Source organism: Aquarana catesbeiana, linkage group LG02, assembly GCF_042186555.1.
Source record: "Aquarana catesbeiana isolate 2022-GZ linkage group LG02, ASM4218655v1, whole genome shotgun sequence".
NCBI lineage: Eukaryota > Metazoa > Chordata > Amphibia > Anura > Ranidae > Aquarana > Aquarana catesbeiana.
In genome coordinates this window covers 41,157,912-41,178,381 of record NC_133325.1, presented here as the reverse complement: position 1 = coordinate 41,178,381, position 20,470 = coordinate 41,157,912, and the positions used below count along the sequence as shown (strand labels likewise).

At 43.9% G+C, this 20,470-nt stretch overlaps 1 protein-coding gene across 1 annotated transcript in view; it reads left to right on the top strand.

The window, feature by feature from the left end:
- TENM4 (teneurin transmembrane protein 4) overlaps positions 1 to 20,470 on the top strand; it is a gene marked incomplete in the record, with an annotated part of 1,986,086 nt that overhangs the window by 1,950,759 nt on the left and 14,857 nt on the right. Inside the window, 5 exon segments of the mRNA XM_073612821.1 lie at positions 4,101 to 4,273; positions 4,388 to 4,623; positions 11,191 to 11,487; positions 13,509 to 15,123; positions 20,251 to 20,393. Coding sequence (XP_073468922.1) covers positions 4,101 to 4,273; positions 4,388 to 4,623; positions 11,191 to 11,487; positions 13,509 to 15,123; positions 20,251 to 20,393 — 2,464 coding nt within the window.

Below are 20,470 nucleotides of genomic sequence, written 5' to 3'. Positions count from 1 at the left end.
TGTTGACACGGCTGTAAAAGCCAGTTAAAGGAAAACGAAAAACAGATTTTATGATGCCGATAATGCTTTCATAGATAGCCATGCAGATTTTATGCTCATATATACAGGACATTTGTAAATATATCACATCCACCTCCTGTCTGTAATTTTATGTTGGCTGTGCGCTCTTCAGAAGATCGTGTATATTGCACTGTGAACAGCGGCAATCAGGCATCTTCCCAGCCTGGGCCTGCTGCAGTATTAAAGCTGAACTCCACACCAATACAGATAATCATAGCCATTAATTGAATTGAATTGGATTAAAAACTGGCTACAAGGGCGTGTTCAGAGGGTGGTGATAAATGAGTAGTACTCAGAATGGTCAGGGGTGGGTAGTGGGGTCCCCCAGGGTTCTGTGCTGGGACCAATCCTATTTAATTTGTTCATAAACGACCTGGAGGATGGGATAAACAGTTCAATCTCTGTATTTGCAGACGATACTAAGCTAAGCAGGGCAATAACTTATCCGCAGGATGTGGAGACCTTGCAAAAAGATCTGAACAAATTAATGGGGTGGGTAACTACATGGCAAATGAGGTTCAATGTAGAAAAATGTAAAAAAATGCATTTGGGTGTCAAAAATATGATTGCAATCTATACACTGGGGGGAGAACCTCTGGGGGAATCTAGGATGGGAAAGGACCTGGGGGTCCTAGTAGATGATAGGCTCAGCAATGGCATGCAATGCCAAGCTGCTGCTAACAAAGAAAACAGAATATTGGCATGCATTAAAAAGGGATCAACTCCAGAGATAAAATGATAATTCAATTCTCTGGCTCTACAGGACTCTGGTCCGGCCGCACCTGGAGTATGCTGTCCAGTTCTGGGCACCAGTCCTCAGGAAGGATGTACTAGAAATGGAGCGAGTACAAAGAAGGGCAACAAAGCTAATAAAGAGTCTGGAGGATATTAGTTATGAGGAAAGGTTGCGAGCGCTGAACTGATTGCAATCTATACACTGGGGGGAGAACCTCTGGGGAAATCTAGGATGGGAAAGGACCTGGGGGTCCTAGTAGATGATAGGCTCAGCAATGGCATGCAATGCCAAGCTGCTGCTAACAAAGAAAACAGAATATTGGCATGCATTAAAAAGGGATCAACTCCAGAGATAAAATGATAATTCAATTCTCCGGCTCTACAGGACTCTGGTCCGGCCGCACCTGGAGTATGCTGTCCAGTTCTGGGCACCAGTCCTCAGGAAGGATGTACTAGAAATGGAGCGAGTACAAAGAAGGGCAACAAAGCTAATAAAGAGTCTGGAGGATATTAGTTATGAGGAAAGGTTGCGAGCGCTGAACTTATTTTCTCTGGAGAAGAGACACTTAAGAGGGGATATGATTTCAATATACAAATACCATACTGCTGACCCCACAATAGGGATAAAACTTTTTGGCGGAAGGGAGTTTGACAAGACTTGTGGCCACTCATTAAAATTAGAAGAAAAGAGGTTTAACCTTAAACTACGTAGAGGGTTCTTTACTGTAAGAGCGGCAAGGATGTGGAATTCCCTTCCACAGGCGGTGGGCTCAGCGGGGGGCATCGATAGTTTCAAGAAACATCAAGTCCAACCTATGTGTGTGATTATATGTCAGTATTACATTGTGTATCCCTGTATGATAAGCACCTGAACGACCGCAACATACAGGGATATACAATGTAATACTGACATATAATCACACACATAGGTTGGACTTGATGGACTTGAGTCTTTTTTCGACCTCACCTACTATGTAACTATATATAAATCAATAAATGTAATTTTTATTGCAACTAGTGTAAATATATTTGAACAGGTAGCCACCTCTTTCCATCCCCTGCACAGTAGCACTTGTGTGTTGCATGCAGATGTCCTGACAAAGCAAGCTGATAGGAGGAACGCGCAGGAGAATAACCTCATCAGTCTGCTGCAACCCTTTCACTGTCAAGTTGAAAGACTAATGCCCCGTACACACGGTCGGACTTTGTTCGGACATTCCGATAACAAAATCCTAGGATTTTTTCCGACGGATGTTGGCTCAAACTTGTCTTGCATACACACGGTCACACAAAGTTGTCGGAAAATCCGATCGTTCTAAACGCGGTGACGTAAAACACGTACGTCGGGCCTATAAACGGGGCAGTGGCCAATAGCTTTCATCTCTTTATTTATTCTGAGCATGCGTGGCACTTTGTCCGTCGGATTTGTGTACACACGATCGGAATTTCCGACAACGGATTTTGTTGTCGGAAAATTTTATATCCTGCTCTCAAACTTTGTGTGTCGGAAAATCCAATGGAAAATGTGTCATGGAGCCCACACGACAACAAGGTCCTATCACACATTTTCCGTCGGAAAATCCAACCGTGTGTACGGGGCATAAGAGTGGAATGAGAACACCACTGTATTCCTTAACCCCCATTCAAGTGAGAATGATGGGAGGCTGTACTGCCTACTGAGTCTCTGGCATACGGTTGAATGACCAGACATGAGCCCTTGTTTAGAAGGTGGCATGGCAGGGCATAGTCTCAACTTGGTTGTTTGGGGCACCAGACAGTTCCCTTTTCAGACAACTAAGACCAGGGGTGGGCAACTGCGGCCCTCCTGCTGTTGTGGAACTACATGTCCCATGAGGCATTGCAAGACTGACAGTTACAAGCATGACTCCCAGAGGCATGATGAGGCTTGTAGTTTCACAACAGCTTGGAGGGCTGTAGTTGCCCACCCCTGCCTTAAAGGAAGCTTATTGAATTTATAGCCATTTACAGTCGGGCTGAAGCCTGCACTCAGAATTTCATAGGTTAATCCATCTTTCAGCAATGGCTTATAGATATGTAGAAGCCTGTGTGCACTGCTGCAATACAGGAGCATCGAGCCATGACATTCCTAGCCGACTGTCTCTCCATAATTTATGATATGCTTAATAGCATTGCAAATTAAGCCTGGCAACGTTTAATGGGCACACAGTGTCAGGAGACCCATGGTGAACATTACATGGCCATGCCAGAGCACAGGCAAATCAACAAATGGGGACAAATGTAATAGTCGTATTGGCATTAGTCTGCAGCAGCTAAATCGAAAAAACATTTGGTTCGTACATTTTACTGTGCGCTTTTCCATCTCATATTCCTACTCCTCTTCTGTTACTGTTTTAAAGCTACTGTTCAAACTTTGGGCAGCCTTCGGACCAAGGAAAGGCGTATTTTGTGGGCAAAACCCGTCATGCGAATCTCAGTCTGATTTGCCTGAAACACCCAGCGCTGGTTCCTACTGGGATTTCCTTATCCAGTGAAAGCAGAATAAGGGCATTGTTAGACTAGGGACCTGAACACTTGGGATCCTTTCCCACTCCCCTATGACATTCACTTTCTAGAGAACAAGATTCTGCAGAGTTTCGACCAGTGAATTAGCAAAGCTCAGTAGGGATTGAACCTCAAGCATTCTGCTGCTTCGGCTTACTGTTCTGTTGAGTACAGGTTATACAACCTGGTTCAGATGAAGATTTTCATTTGGGTTTATTCCACTTCCATGTGTAGCACCCTGATGTTTAGGCAGGGTTGCTCTTAAATTTATTTGCCAAGTATAGTTGCCTTGGCTAATCGTCAGGAGGTCAATTGATTTCACCCTAATTCTGGAATTGCTGCACTTCTCTCTTCTGTCACTAGATGGTCAGGTATCTGGTGACATTAGATAAGACAAGGGCATTGCAAGGACAGATTAGGAATGAATAGGATGTCTCAGCCAATGGGCAGGGATTTTCTTGGGTCCCTTGGCCTACTGGGAGAGCCTATTTATTTGGGTGAAGTCAGGTGATCTGGGTTCTGTGCCACCTGGACGGCTGTCTGGGTGGACGTGTCTTGTGCTGCCCCGGGCTGCTAGGCCAGAAACTTAAGGCCAATCCCGGGGACATCTGGCTGCTAGGCTATCTGAGGGGCCTATCCAGAAGCATAGATACTGTATAGACTCATGAATGGAGTCTAGGCTACAAAATGGCTGAATCAAGCACTCTAGTTTTCCTATATTGCTTGTCTTTTGTAACGTATGCACCAACCTTGCGTCTTCACTCATGTCTCCTGTTTTTCAGGTATGATAGCTTTGGGCGGCTGACCAATGTTACGTTCCCCACGGGGCAAGTGAGCAGCTTCCGCAGTGACACAGACAGCTCAGTCCACGTTCAAGTGGAGACATCCAACAAGGAAGATGTAACCATAACAACCAACCTGTCTGCTTCTGGAGCCTTCTACACCCTTCTGCAAGGTGGATTGTCCTTTTTGTTTTATGTTTTGTTTAATGTAATTTAATGATTTCTGTGATACTTTCTTTTACATAGTAAATAGGTGAAAGGCTAATTCTGTGTTTCGTCTTCATTAGATCAAGTGCGCAATAGCTATTACATTGGCGCTGATGGATCTCTCCGGCTTATTTTGGCTAACGGTATGGAGGTCGCCCTTCAGACTGAGCCCCACTTGCTGGCGGGCACGGTGAACCCCACTGTTGGCAAGCGTAATGTCACCTTGCCGATAGACAATGGACTTAACTTGGTAGAATGGCGCCAGCGGAAAGAACAAGCAAGGGGACAGGTCACTGTTTTTGGACGTCGGCTGAGGGTAAGCCGTTATTTTTTTCTGTGCCTACATTTTCTAAAAAAAGGCCTATATGTTTGTTCTTCTTGGTGTTGGTTCAGAGGAAGTTGGCTTCTCACTGGTGAAAGTTGATTCATACAGAATAGTTTCCACTTCTCTGCTGCTAACGATTCTTGAGTGTTCTTTCTCAGTGTTGGGTGTTCGTTTTCTAGATAGCGTTAGAAGATTGATGACTGGTTTCTCAGTTATTGCCAGCTGTTTCTCTAAAAAATGCTAGTTGCCTGGCTGTATCTGTCTTTGGTACTCTTTGAGCAGGCAGCAAATTACATCAGAACTTGTGATCTACATTGTTCTGAGAGAGTCACCCAGAACGCATCAAAATCACTGGATCTGCATGACAGCTAGGTAACTAGCAATTTCAAGAGAGGTCAGCAGTGGAAGCCTTCATATGTTTCCATACTGTATTTCCTTTAATGCAGGGGTCCCCAAACTTTTTCTCCAAACAAAGGGCTAGTTTACTGTCCTTCAGACTCAAGGGCGGCCGGATGTTGGTGTCAGTGGGAGGAATAGTGCCCTATCATTTGGTGTCAGTGGGAGGATTTGTGCCCCATCATTGGTGTCAGTGGGAGGATTTGTGCCCCATCATTGGTGTCAGTGGGAGGAATAGTGCCCCATCGTTTGGCATCAGTGGGAAGAAAGGTGTCCCATCATTGGTGTCAGTGGGAGGAATAGTGCCCCGTTGTATGGTGTCCCATCATTGGTGTCAGTGGGAGGAATAGTGCCCCATCATTGGTGTCAGTGGGAAGAATAGTGCCCCATCATTGGTGTCAGTGGGAAGAATTGTACCTCATCATTGGTGTCAGTAGGAAGAATGGTGCCCAATAGTTGGTGTCAGTGGGAGGAATGGTGTCTCGTAACAGTGGGAGAAACAGTGCCCCAAGAGCCGGATAAAGGCAAGCAAAGGGCCGTAGTTTGGAGACCACTGCTTTAATGCTTGGGACATTGAATATACCCCAGTGTGCACACTTACCACACAAAAATATATTTTTTTCCTATATCATACAGTTTGTATAAAAAATCGTTTTTTATATCTATATTGGGATGATACCCTAGTGTTCACACATTTTAGCTTTACTGCACTCTTACCCACAAACATAAACTCAAAGCATATGCTTTAATGCTTGGGAACCTGGAGGAAAATGATTATCGATAAATGATTATCATATTTTAACATAGCCTCCCCCCGTCTGTAATATATATTCACCCATTCATGCTTCCTCATTGCCTACCTGCTGCAGCAGTCCACCTTGGGAAAGCTTTGGTGTCAGAGCTTACCTGGCTGTATGGCATCACTGCCAGCCATGTGACACTGTTTGGACCTAGTGATTCGCCACTCAGGCTCATTGCACATGGGGGGGCGACATATGCTTTTGCATAAATGTGCGCATCCATACGAACGTACACCCTTAGAAATAGACAGTCTGTCTTCATGCACATGTTTAAGTAAATATCAGTGTATAGCCACATTCAGCTATTGACTGCTTTGGGTGGCTGTTTGCCACACCTGTGGCTCCCAGGTTGGGAAGTACGCCCAAATTTTATGTTGTACAGCTCCAGGTGCCTGTGTGCATGAGGCCCATAACCATCCCTGTAAATGTAATAACATTCAGGTGGTGCAGCGTAACAAGGTTCTTTGGAACATGTTGGTACGCAAATGACCAAGACCTCTATGTGAAGGGGCCTCTGAGGTGGTCAAATGGAATAGAGGTTTGTCACCAGACTTCTAGGACCCTTGAATCTTTTTTTAGTAGCCACGAATGTGTGCCATCAATGACCATATAAAACAATAATTAAAAAAAAAGCACATCAACTTCCAGTCCAGCCTTGGTGCCCACCTACAATTTTTATAGCGGATAAAATCTTCTTTGCACTATTTCATGGTGAACAGGCTACAGGTTCATAAAGTGATTGGTTTTACCCTCTTAATGCTGTGCATCGGGAACATATTGGTAGAAACGCCTAGGAGAGCATGTTTAAAGCTCTTCTCTCTGTATATGCTTATTCAGCAACTGCTTGGCTTCAGCGTATAATGAGGTGAATACCGGTCCCAGGAGTGATAGCACACATGATAATTGATCATAAAACCGTTCAGAGGGCCTGGTTAATCTCATCGACACTTCTGGCAACAGGCCCGCCTCCTCACGCCCCGCCGTGTGAATAACGAGGTGAGGTAATGCTATTATGGCTCCACTCCTACGAATGAGCTGCCAGTGAATGTTGACAGTCTGAAGACTCTTGGTTGCTTTATAAACTCACGGATCAAGTGTGTGTGTTTTTTTTATGCTTCATTACTAAAACAAATCTTAAAACAAAACGTCAAAATGATAGATAGTCCTGTTATCTACATGCAGCTGAGGTGCCACTTGTTAAGGCTGAGGAAGTCTTCGTGAGAATGCCGGTTATCCGTTCATTAGAAAACCAAAAATGGTGCTAAGGTGCTTAAAGAGGGCCGCCATTTTGTGAGCTGTAGTGAGAATGCATGGTATATGTTTGTTAAATAGACACTGACCTCTCCAAGCTAGCCGTAGAGTTGGCTATTCATTGAGCTGGTATGATCTGCTTGGGCCATCACAGTGGAAAACCTAGCATCATGACCTGTAAATAATTGGCGCTCTAGTTCTTGAGTCTGGATCACCATTTCAGGGTGATCTGCATAGAGTTTTCATGTTTCTTGGGTCTGCATAAGTTCCTTCTGGACTTTCCTGTTTCCTTCTGCAGTCTATGCTGGGCAAAGCAATAGGTTGTTCTAATGCACCCCCCCCCCAATAGGTTGCTCTAATGCACCCCCCCCCCCCCCCCAATAGGTTGCTCTAATGCACCCCCCCCTCCCAATAGGTTGCTCTAATGCACCCCCCACCCCCCCCCCCCTCCCAATAGGTTGCTCTAATGCACCCTCCCCTCGCGGGTCTCACCTTTCCTGCATTCTCACTTTAATTTGCTGCCAGGATTAAAAAAATACCTGATACTGTATATCTGGATATGGAGAAGCATATGACTCTGTGTCCGACAATCAGAGGTCCATGGACCACTGATGGTACACGAGAAAGTTTTGGTGGTCCCCAGGGGTTCTGTTGTAGCTCAGCATTGTGGATATACAGTATACCACCCAATGTTGTTTCCAGTGTTGTTCTCAATGCGCGCTGACAGTCAGTAACTGTCAATGCACATTGATACCCAATGCCTCCTCTGTAGTTCTGGCTCCTGTGAACTCAGAGGGAGGCGTTAGGAGTAGTGCAGAGAGCTGGAGGTGAAGACAGAGGGATCTTCCAATGGCAGCGCTGATCAAAGACTGTGGGAGGGGAGCACATGGCTGGATGAGGTGGTGAGATCCAATGATGAGTCTGTGTAAGGCAGCAGTGTGATGCAGGGGGAGGGGGGCAGAGAGCCGGGCCATTCTGTGTATAAGGGGGCAGTGTGGTCCAGGGGAGGGGGGGCAGAGAGCTGATGCATTATGTGTATAAGGCTTGTAAAATTCATGATAGTGGTCTGCGGGATTAAAAATTGTGAGTTTAGTGGTCCGTGAGGTCCGAAAGGCTGGCGATCACTGGTCTGTGTGATGCCGCAAGTGCTAATTGGCCCAGTGCTATCACATGACGGTAGGGGTAGTCCTCAGCCCTATGTAAACTTTGACTGGAGTGACTAAGCCTAGGTGATAGGTGTCTAAACGCGACTCTGGTCTGAAAAGCGCTTTGCGTGTGATCGGCAATGTAATGCCTTTTTTACCCCATTTTTAAAGCAAAACAAGCCACAACCGTGTGCCTTAAACTTGTGGTTGTGGGGCTTTGCAGCACTTCCCTATTCACTGGACGTTTTGCGGGCCTACCACCCGCTGGTCATGATATGTTGGTTCGTTTTTGCCGCAGTCGCGACGTTAAAGTGGTTGTAAACCTCAGACATGAAATATGAACAAAGCAAATCCTTCTATAGCGTGTACTTGTCTCAATTCAGAGCACTGTCATCTCTGTCTGCTGCTTCATCCCTCTGCAGTATCAGCATGAATCACTTCTGATAAGTTTTCCTGACACCAAAAGAAAAATGGTGACAGGGGAGGTACCTTCAGCAGATAGACAACCTCAGCTCTGTTCCTATGCGCTGTGTGGAAGGGGGTGTGTCCCTTCCCTCCAATCATCTGTCAGAGCTCTCCTCCCTGAGCTCTGCCAAGTGTGACTTCAGCTCTCCGCCCCCCCCCCCCTTTTTTTTTTTTTTGAAGTCTCAGGCAAGCTTTATAAATTCAGAACTTTGAACAGGTGTAGAGAAGACTGCAGATAGATAGGTACAACTTACGTAGGAGGATTTGTTTAATCGCTGTGTATCACCTGAAGATAGTCCCTTCACTGGATATATGTAAGGGTTTACATCCACTTTAACCACTTACAGACTGCCCGCCACAGTTTTACGTCGGCTGTTTGAAGGAGGATATCGTTGTTATGGCAGCAGCTAGCTGCCATAACCCCGGTATCCTCTTCTTCAGCGGACAGTCCGCTACAAGATAAAAGTGGTCTGTGCGGCGGATACGCCGCAAGATCACTTTTATCGGCGGCAGGAGAGGGCCCCGCCTCGATCCGGTGCCCTCCGCCGCTTACTGGAGCTGTCGGCAGAGGCGGGTGCGATCGGATCCTTTCACATGCTGGATATGGAGACGAGCGAGGGGAAGATGGCCCCCTCCCATCTCCATAACATTGCACGGCGGAAGCAATGTCAAAACATCACTTTCGGCCAAATAGCTCTTAAAGGGCCATTTTTTTTTTACTTTTTTTTTTAAATGGCAATTTTTTTTTATTGCATTTAAGTGTAAATATGAGATCTGAAGTCTTTTTGACCCCGGATCTCATATTTAAGAGGACCTGTCATGCTTTTTTCTATTACAAGGGATGTTTACATTCCTTGTAATAGAAATAAAAGTAACAATTTTTTTAATTTTTTTTTTTAAAACAGTGTAAAAATAAAAGGTAAAATAAATAAGAAAAACATTTTTTTTAAACGCGCCCTGTCCCGACGAGCTTGCATGCAGAAGCGAACGCATACGTGAGTAGCACCCACATAAGAAAATGGTGTTCAAACCACACATGTGAGGTATCGCCGCGATCAGTAGAGCGAGAGCAATAATTCTAGCCCTAGACCTCCTCTGTAACTCAAAACATGCAACCTGTAGAATTTTTTAAATGTTGCCTATGGAGATTTTTAAGGGTAAAAGTTTGTCGCCATTCCACGAGCGGACGCAATTTTGAAGCCTGACATGTTGGGTATCAATTTACTTGGCGTAACATTATCTTTCATGATATAAAAAAAAAAAAACATTGGGCTAACTTTACTGTTGTCTTATTTTTTTAATTCAAAAAAGTGTATTTTTTTTTTCCAAAAAAAAAAGTGCACTTGAAAGACCGCTGCGCAAATACGGTGTGACAGAAAGTATTGCAAGGGCCGCCATTTTATTCTCTAGGGTGTTAGAAGAAAAATGTATAATGTTTGGGGGTTCCGATTTTCTAGCAAAAAAACCTGTTTGTAAACAACAAATCTCAGAAAGAGGCTTGGTCCTTAAGTGGTTAAGCATTGGGGTGTAAACACCCCATTTGCTGCCATTGCAGCTTAAGCGGGGGGGGGGGCCTAAAAACGCGACATAAGCGCGCATCTTTAATACCCCCAGCTGCTAGTCCAAACAAGGCCTTCTAGAGATTACCCAGGGCTGTATGTCTATGCTACCAGCAGCAGAGCGTTGAGGAGGGAGGCTAGGGGGGCTTTAAAGGCAACATTGAGTTGCTTTACATGGGCTAAGCTCCTACATAAACACAACATAAGTTGATTGGCGTCTAACTAAAGTGTTCCCAGCGGATGCTCATTAATGAGGTAGGAAGATTAGATTGCAAGATCCTCAGGGGCAGGGAATAATGTGAACAATAAATGAACAGTAGTGAAAAGCAACATTTAAGTTAGTGCACAGATGGGCGCTTGGCACTCCAGAAGGAGATTTTAAGATTCATGCAAGCTGTAAACTGAGCAGATTTCTTACTCAAAATATCCAATTTGCTTATTTACCTTGAAAAAATAAAATAATTGCGCAGCATGAAAAATGCCTACTACAGAAAATAGACATATGCATAAAAAAAAGCCAACATGTATGGATAGCCAAAAATGCCTTTTTTTTTTTTGAACATTGCGTGGAAGTGTTTTAAGAATATTATTGCTGTCTGAAGTCTCATGGACATTGTCTTTCACTTCCTGACTGGATGACAATGTTGCCACCAGGACAAGAAGTGGGGGAGAATTGCCAATGGGGACAGTAATTAAAAGCCAACATGCATGCTGGTCTTTTCTTGACTACTGAACATGAGTCTTTTTAGTCCTGTGGGCGCCTGTGTTTTGCCGATTTCCACCTGAACAGGAACTGAAGAGAGTCGTAAAAACCACCCGAGGTTGTTTTCCTGTCCTTGCTCTATCCAAAACTTAAAGAAATACTGGTGGAGATGCGCTGTAATTAATTTACCTAACAGTGGTGTTGTGCTCATAACTCATTTTAGCTATCATTTCCAACAGGTGCACAACAGAAACTTGCTTTCTCTGGATTTCGACCGTGTTACGAGAACAGAAAAAATTAATGACGATCACAGGAAGTTCACCCTGAGGATCCTGTATGATCAGGCAGGAAGGCCGAGCCTCTGGTCCCCATCCAGTGGGCTGAATGGGGTAAATGTGACTTACTCCCCTGGAGGACACGTGGCAGGGATTCAGAGAGGAACCATGTCTGAAAGGATGGAGTATGACCAGACTGGGAGAATAACATCTCGGACATTCGCTGATGGAAAATCATGGACTTATACATACTTAGAAAAGGTTTGGAGCACCTCTGATATGCGCATAACTGTTTAATGCAAATACATTTGTATAGTATTCTGAAGGTATAACCTTTATCGTGTTTTCAGCAATGTAGGTGGTTATTTTAAATGCTGTGTTGAGGTACTGAGCCGGCCATAGACAGTTTAAATCTCATGTATGGGTATACCATGGGAAATACCGTGGGAAATACCATGTATGGGTAGGCTGAATGTACCCAAGTTATGTTAAACACAACATAAGTTGATCAATATGTAAGAGGTGCTGATCAATTAATCAACTTGGGTACAACCAGCCTGCCAGATCTTACATGTGATTATTGCTAGCGACTATTATAGCTTCTAGAAGCAATCACTGTTTGTCCGGGGGGCCCGCTCTTCCTGATTCCCCCCGACTGGGAGAACACAATGTCTCTACAGGAGGGATTCCCATATCAACACCGACTGTGTTAATGGTGGAGTTAAGTGATTTTCTTTCCTGCAAAGAGTTGCAGGAAAGAAAAATGCTCTGTCTATGGCTGGCACTAGGCTGCATTCACACCTGAGCATTTTGTAGTTCGAAGACGGTCAACAAGCAAAATCATATTCATTTCTATGGCCCCTGTTCACGCTTATATATCAACTGGGGCCTTTAAAATGAATGGGATTTTGCTTGTTTAGCGTCCACGAGCATTGAGCTCCGAGATAAAAAACTTTTTAGGTGAGAATGCAACCCTGATGCTTCTTGGAAGGCCCCGGTTTCAGCTAGGGGGAGGCTCCAGTGAAGGCCCAAAATATAGGGTAACTATATCTCCCATTGGTCTGAAAATAGCAAAGAACTCCTTTTGAGCTGATCGTTGTTTGAGCAAAGTCTGTCATCATGATCTGTGTGTGTGAACTGAGAGCAAACAGTTGAGATCCTTTGGACATCTTAGACTGCATTACACCTGAGCCTTTTGTAGCTCGAAGACGCTCAACAGATAAAATCCCAATAATTTCCATGGCCCCTGTTCACGCTCAGATGTGAACAGAGGCCATTAAAATGAATAGGATTTTGCTTATTGAGCTTTTTTTGAGCTTCAAGCTACAAAATTCTCAGGTGTGAATGTAGTATCAAACTGATGCCTCTTGGAAGGCCCCAGTTTCTTCAACAAGTGGAGGCTCCAATGAAGACCCAAAACATAGAGTAAATATATCTTCCATTGGCCTGGAAATACCAAAAAACTCAAAAACAACTCCTTTTGAGCTGATCATCTCTTAAGCAAACTATGTAATTATGATCAATGTGTGTGGGTAGAAGATGGATCAACAAGTTATGTTTATTTTGAACCAATCACTGTTGTTTCACTTGAGATAAGAGGCACCAGAGGTATCTGTCTGGGCTCTCACCGCCACTGATACCTAGGCAAGCCAAGAATGCATATTTATATATTATCTGATGTTTTCCATTGTCAAATTTTACATGCATTGAACTTCCATCAATTTTTTTTGAATCTTCATGAATATGATTGAATCTGTAGGGTAGTCAAGCAAAAGTCTGAGCTTATCTATTCAGGCTTCAGCCATACAAACTAGGCTCAACATATTAAAATGATCATTGAACATGACTTTTCCACATACATGTAGTTACATACAGCACTTAACTACATCCCTGAGCTTGGTGTAACTTAGGACCACTTGGGGTACTTTGATAGACAAATGATTTGTAGCCACTTTGTTTTTTCAATGATTGGGGGGGGGGGGGGGGGCAGGCTCCAGGCTTCAGGCTTCAGGCTCTTACTGTTTTCATTCAGGGTAGAGAATAGGTAGCAGGAGGCTTTGCACATGATTCCTGTGCTTTCAGAATTTTGTGATGATGTACCTGCTGAAGCCTCAAGTCTGAGGTGTAGAAGCAATTTGGGCCTGGGAAATAGAAGTACACATCTGCTGAAAACTGTTTGATCACTCCTTTTACTTATAAAGGGTACAAATAATATAGTATGATTGCTGTAGTGACAAGTGTACAGTATTACTCATCAAACTTTTTGTTTTCTTCTTCTATAGTCAATGGTGCTACTTCTTCACAGCCAGAGACAGTACATCTTTGAATTTGATAAAAACAACCGACTTTCTTCTGTTACTATGCCCAACGTGGCCAGACAAACCTTGGAGACCATCCGCTCTATCGGATACTACAGAAACATCTACCGACCTCCAGAGGGCAATGCCTCTATTCTGCAAGACTTTTCCGAAGAAGGCCATCTTCTACAAACATTGTACATGGGTACTGGAAGACGCGTAATATACAAATATGGAAAACTATCAAAACTTGCAGAGATTCTGTATGACACCACCAAAATAGCTTTCACGTATGATGAAACCGCAGGCATGCTAAAAACTGTCAACTTGCAGAATGATGGTTTCACGTGCACCATCCGTTACCGGCAGATCGGACCTCTGATCGATAGACAGATATTCCGTTTTACCGAAGAAGGTATGGTTAATGCCAGATTCGACTACAATTATGACAATAGCTTTCGAGTCACCAGCATGCAGGCTGTTATCAATGAGACACCGTTGCCAATTGACTTGTACAGGTATGATGATGTCTCGGGCAAGACTGAACAATTTGGGAAATTTGGCGTAATTTACTACAACATCAACCAGATCATAACTACAGCGGTCATGACGCACACTAAACAGTTCGACACCTATGGGCGAGTGCGGGAATTACAATATGAGATCTTCAGGTCCATGATGTTCTGGATGATGTTGCAGTACGACAACATGGGGCGGGTGGTAAAGAAGGAGTTAAAAGTTGGACCCTATGCTAACTCCACACGGTACACCTATGAGTATGATAATGATGGACAATTGCAAACCGTTTTCGTCAATGACAAGCAGCAGTGGAGGTATAATTATGACTTGAATGGAAATTTACACTTGCTAAATCCAGGGAACAGCATTCGCCTCATGCCGCTACGGTATGATCTGAGGGATCGGATAACTAGATTGGGTGATGTCCAGTATCGGATGGATGAAGATGGTTTTCTTAAGCAAAGAGGAAGTGATATTTTCGATTTTAACTCTGCCGGTCTTCTTGTTAAAGCATATAATAAAGTCAGCGGTTGGAGTGTGCGGTATAGATATGATGGCCTTGGAAGGAGAATTTCACGGAAAACCAACAATGGTCACCACTTACAGTTTTTTTATGCCGACCTGGCAAACCCCACTAGGATCACACACTTCTACAACCATTCAAGCTCTGAAATTGCTTCCCTCTATTATGACCTTCAAGGCCATCTCTTTGCCATGGAGTTAAGCAGTGGAGATGAGTTCTACATCGCCTGCGACAATATTGGAACACCCATGGCAGTTTTCACCGGCTCCGGGCTTATGATCAAGCAGATTTTATATACTGCCTATGGTGAAATCTACCATGACTCAAACCCAAACTTTCAGATCATCGTAGGTTACCATGGTGGCCTTTTTGACCCTCTCACTAAGCTTATCCATATGGGTCGCCGTGAGTACGACGTGTTAGCTGGCCGATGGACAAGTCCTGACCATGACATCTGGAAGCAGCTAAGCACCACCAACATCATGCCTTTCAACCTTTATATGTTCAAAAACAACAACCCAGTAAGCCGACCGCAAGACACCAAATGCTACATGACAGGTAAGGTTAATGTAAAAAGCAAACCAATGTTCTTTCTTAATGGGCCCAAGCAGTAGGGTTAGATGTCAAACCCTTGATGACTCACCTCAAAATGGGTCTCATATGAAACTTACGTGGCCATTTTTCTCCACTTTCCTTCCATTGTGCATCTTGGTGTGCATCTGGTCTAGGGTACGTTACAACAATATTGCTCATCATTGTGTTGACGGCATGCATTGCGTCAGTATTGCTCATCATTGTGTTTGATGGCCCACAATTATTGTCATTCTCAGGCTTTATCGTGTGCAATTTACGACTGTGAGGAACATTTAGCGACTGGGACAAAGGTCTAATTGATGTGTTTCTACTGTAAGATGTTACTGGTTTGACCTGGTAGTAAAAGAGCCTTAATGACCCATTGTGATTTTTTTCTTGGAAAAGCAAGACTCTAATATCTGGAAGGTGAAGGTGTATACCCTAGACGTATATTTAAAAAAAAAAGTTTTGTCTGGGAACAAAAGCTTCCTATATGACTTTTGTAGATAAATATAATGGCATTCCATTTTTGCTTTAGAATAAAGCTTTAAGGTCTTCATTTGAAGTAGTTTTTTCTGTCTCCACTTTTTAAAAAAAAAAAAATACAGTAGCATTACAGAAATTATTTTTCAAGTTTTACAAATCATGTTTTAGAACCTTTTTTTTAATAATTATGTACATTTTTGTTATAGAATTAAGGATAAATTCACCTTTTGAAAAAATAAAATGCACATTTTTTGAGGGTAAGAAAATGTGAATTTATTATTTTCTTTCCAAGGTGCCTACAAAGCTTTGCACCTGCGATCAACAGATAGCAAGTGCAATCTCAAGCTCCTGCAAACTCTCAGGATAGCTGCCTGCCCATATCCTATACGGGCAGGCAGTTACCTGAGAGCAGGAAAATCCATGGACTAAGAGAGTGCTCACCAACACCCTTATAGTTCATTGAGAGCTACAAACCGTCAACCGAAATGGCTGACGGTACTTGTAAGCATTCATTCACAGGAAAGAGTGGGCGGTGCCTCACATGGCCATAGTGTTTTTCAATTGTGACATCGGGTTCAGGGAGAAGATACCCTGCCCGGCTGTCACAGGGAGGGGAGATGGGGGAAAGAGAGGCTGCAGATGCTGGTACATGTTACACTTTACACCCATTTTTAGGGTGGAACATGTTCCAAAGTTAAATATATCCTTTAATTCAGGGTGTACCCATGATACTGGATTCACAGAGTATTATAGGTATTTTATAGAATGAACCACGACAGAAGCTGTTTACCTTCACACTCTTTCTAATATAAACTCCTCATTGCTCTTTCAGAATCAAACAGGCATGGAGGGGGAGACGTTACTGCTCTGACTACTGTGTGTGTATGTTTTAGCTTGAGCTATTGAGCTCTTTAAACCACAGAACAGCTAAGAACAGTGAGGTAAACTTGAACAAGAGCTTAGGGCAGCACGTTATGGCTGGAAAAATAAATTACACTATTTTCTATTCCCGAATTTATATACAAATTCAAAAACATTCTAGATTGCTTGTTTTAACAAAAGTTGTTTTAGGCTGTTATTTTTTTTGCTGTTTAGTTTATTTGTGAGGAAAATGGAAAGATAGCGCTGGACCTGAGGCTTATTACTGTTGTTATCTTAAGGTATTAATGTCGGTGTAAATGATCTGGTTCCAGGACAGGCAGCTTCTGCACACCAGAGGATCTCCACAGTCTCCTTGGCTTATAGCGTAATGTAAGGGTTGAAATGTAAGCACCACCCCACTGCTAAGAGGTCCAGATACAACTTTATTCCTGTAAAGGTTAGGAGTACAGATCAAGAAATAGCCAACCTGTTTCGGGAATCTACGTGCCCCCTACATGCTTGCCAAATAAGCTCCTGGTTAGGCCTGTGCTTTCAACTCACACTGGAATAAATACCATTGTAGGTCCAGTTTACTACTGGTTTGTTTACTTGGTTGCCAGTCGAGCCCTGATGAAGGGGGCACATAGACCCCCAAAATGCGTGGGCTATTTCTTGATCTGTACCCCTAACCTGGAATAAAATGTTATCTGGACCTCTTAGCAGTGATTTGGCACTTACATTTCAACCCTTCTTAGTTTATGAGTCAGTTTGCATGTAAAAACACCTAAAAAAAATATATTACATATATATATATATATATATATATATATATATACATTACACACACAATTTGAAGGATTACTGGTCCTTTTTAACACGTGGCTTATCCTCGACCAGGCTCAGCGGCAGCAGCCGGCAAAGCCGACCCCTTAGTGAAGGCGTCTTGCGGCAGCATCATTAAAGAGTAACTTGTACAAGTAGCAAGCTGGCAGTTAATTAAACATGGCATTTGATCACGACCTCTGTTTTTTTTCATCAAGGACATTATTAAAAGGCAAGAGTACAGTGTGATTGATTATTATACTAGGAATCATTACTCAAATAATGGATGAAGAACTAGGACACGGGTGCAGACCGTGCAGGCGTTTAACCATCCTTGTATGGTCCAGATGCCGCTCCTACAAGCTGACAAGGCCGATTAATTACTCTTTATTCTATCCCACTGTCATTATTTAAATATGCTTACAAATAATCAGCACTGGTGGCAAATTTTTATAGCACATTTTTTTTTTAATTCTGTAATATATAAGTGCATTTTTTAATAAAAATTATATGTTAATGATTCAGTGCTGACACCCTACAATTATTTATATACAGCACATGCTTTTGTGAGGTGTCTGAAAGCAAGCCAAAAAGAAAATGTGTTGAGGAGAAAAGAGACTGTGGTGTTTTCTAGTGTTCTATGAAACAGACAGGCAGGCTCTTTGCTGATCCCCGCAACCACTTTTGAGTTGGCTTGTAGAGCATGTGTAGGTTAAAGTTCAGGGGAATGCCTTTTTTAATATTTGCACAGAGCCACATGGTACTCCTGTTGTGTTAAAAAAAAAATATTTCATACTGCTTTACAAGCCAAGCACTGTTTGGCATGGATCTCAAAAGACATGCATGTCTTCACCCAGCTTTGTTTCCACTATATTTTAAGATACCAGGCTTCCTTACATGTAGGTGATTGGCAGGTATTGTCAGATTAATTTGCTATTGTCAGATTAATTTGGTTCCAGCAGGCTTTGAAAATGTACATAAGTGGCAAGGATAAGGAAGTTATGTTAAAAGGTTTTATTTGAAGCTTGAAGGTGTGATCCAGCCCCTTGTCTCTGATCTTGGTTACCCACCAGTGGTAACATCTCCCTGCCATATTTCCTGACTCAGCTGTTCTCTATATGGAAATTTTGAGTGATCCTGGGTTCCTTTGTGTGTTCTAACTCCTTCTGTTACATTCTACATAACTCAGAGCAGGGATAGATGGAATTGCCTAGATGTTGGGCACAGCAGGTGTGCAGCCCAGGAACCAAGCACAGGTATGGTGTTAACCCCTTGTAATGGGCACAGCAGGTGTGCAGACCTGTGAACTTAGCAAAGGGGTGTTAGGAATCTCTCCTAATGATCAGCAAGCTTGCAGACCATGGAACTCAGTAAAGGGATGGTGGGAACCCCTTATAATAGGCACAGTATGTAAACAGACCCTGAAACTCAGTAAAGGTATGGTGGGAACCAGGGGCGTTGCTAGGGGGTGGCTTTTGGGGCTATAGCCCTGAATCTGAGGTCAATAGCCCCGAGTCTCTGCAGGGGTCCCCAAGGGGAGGGGAGGCTCTCTGGGGACCCTTATGTAAGTGGGGGGGCTCTCTGGGGACCCTGATGTAAGGGAGAGGCTCTCTGGGGAACCTGATTTTAAGGCCTAGGCTCTCTAGGGACCCAGATTTAAGGGGGAGGCTCTCTGGGGACCCTAATGTAAGTGGGCCTCTCTGGGATCCCTGATGTAAGTGGGGGGGGTCCTCTGGGTACCCTGATGGAAGGGGGAGGCTCTCTGAGGACTATGATGTAAGGAGAAGGCTCTCTGGGGACTCTGATGTAAGGTGATGTAAGGGGGGCTCTCTGGGGACCCTGATGTAAGCGGGGGGGCTCTCTAGGGATATATATATACACCCACACGTATATTACTGTATATACATGTGTATGCCCGCCCAGGCGTATGACTTTCTTTACTACGCTGCTATGGGCTCTAGCCTCAGATCTTTTGTAGACCTAGCAACGCCCCTGGTGGGAACTCTTCAAAATGGGCACAGTAGGTATACAGATCCAAGAACTCAGCAAAGGGGTGGTGGTTATGCCTTATAATGGGATCAGCAAGCGTGCAGACCTTGGAACTCAGCAAAGGGGTAGTGGCACTCCCTCATAATGGGCTCAGAAAGTGTGCACACCTGGAAACTCATCAAAGGGATGATGGGAACACCTCTTAATGAGCACAGCAGGTGTCCAGACCAAGGATTGCAGCACAGGGATGGTGAGAGACCCTCATAATGGGTACAGCAGGTGTACATACCCAGAAACTCAGCACAAGGATGGTATGAACCCCTCATAATGGGCACAGCAGGTGTACAGACCTGGGTACTCCGCACAGAGATGGTGGGAATGCCTCATAATGGGCACAGTAGGTGTACAGACCCAGGAATTCAGTACAGGGATGGTGGGAGTCCCCATAATGGCCACAGTAGGTGTGGAGAGCTGGGAACGCAGCACAGGGATGGTTGGAAACCCTCATAATGAGCACAGCAGGTGTGCAGATCTGGAAAATCAGCGCAGGAATTGTGGGAAACCTTTATAATGAGCACAGCAGTTGTACAGACCCAGAAACCCAGAGCAGGGATAGTGGAATTCCCCACATGTTGGGCACATTAGATGTGCAGACCCAGGTACTCAGTATTAAGATGGTGGGAACTTCTCATAATGGGTACAGCAGTTGTACAGACCCAGGAACCCAGCTCAGGGATGGTTGGAGCCCTTATAATGGGCATGGGGGTGTACAGACCTGGAAATATAGCGAAAGGATGGTGGGCTCTCTTCATGATGGGCACAGCTGATGTACATATCCAAGAACTCAGGTGCCTTCTCTTTAAACTTCAATAATGCTGATAATCTGATGTTCAGATTCAATAAGCCTGAACCCAAACCTGCCAATGCTCAATGTTGTCTTCTTTTTGCCCCTAGATGTGAACAGTTGGCTTCTGACCTTCGGCTTCCAGTTGCACAACGTCATTCCTGGTTACCCCAGGCCGGAGATCGATGCCATGGAACCGTCATACGAACTACAGAACACTCAGATGAAGACGCAGGAATGGGATAACAGCAAGGTAATGTGGGTTGCTATGTCGCTTTACTGATGTAGAACTTCCAAGAAAATAAATTGGGATCATCCTTGTTCAAAAAA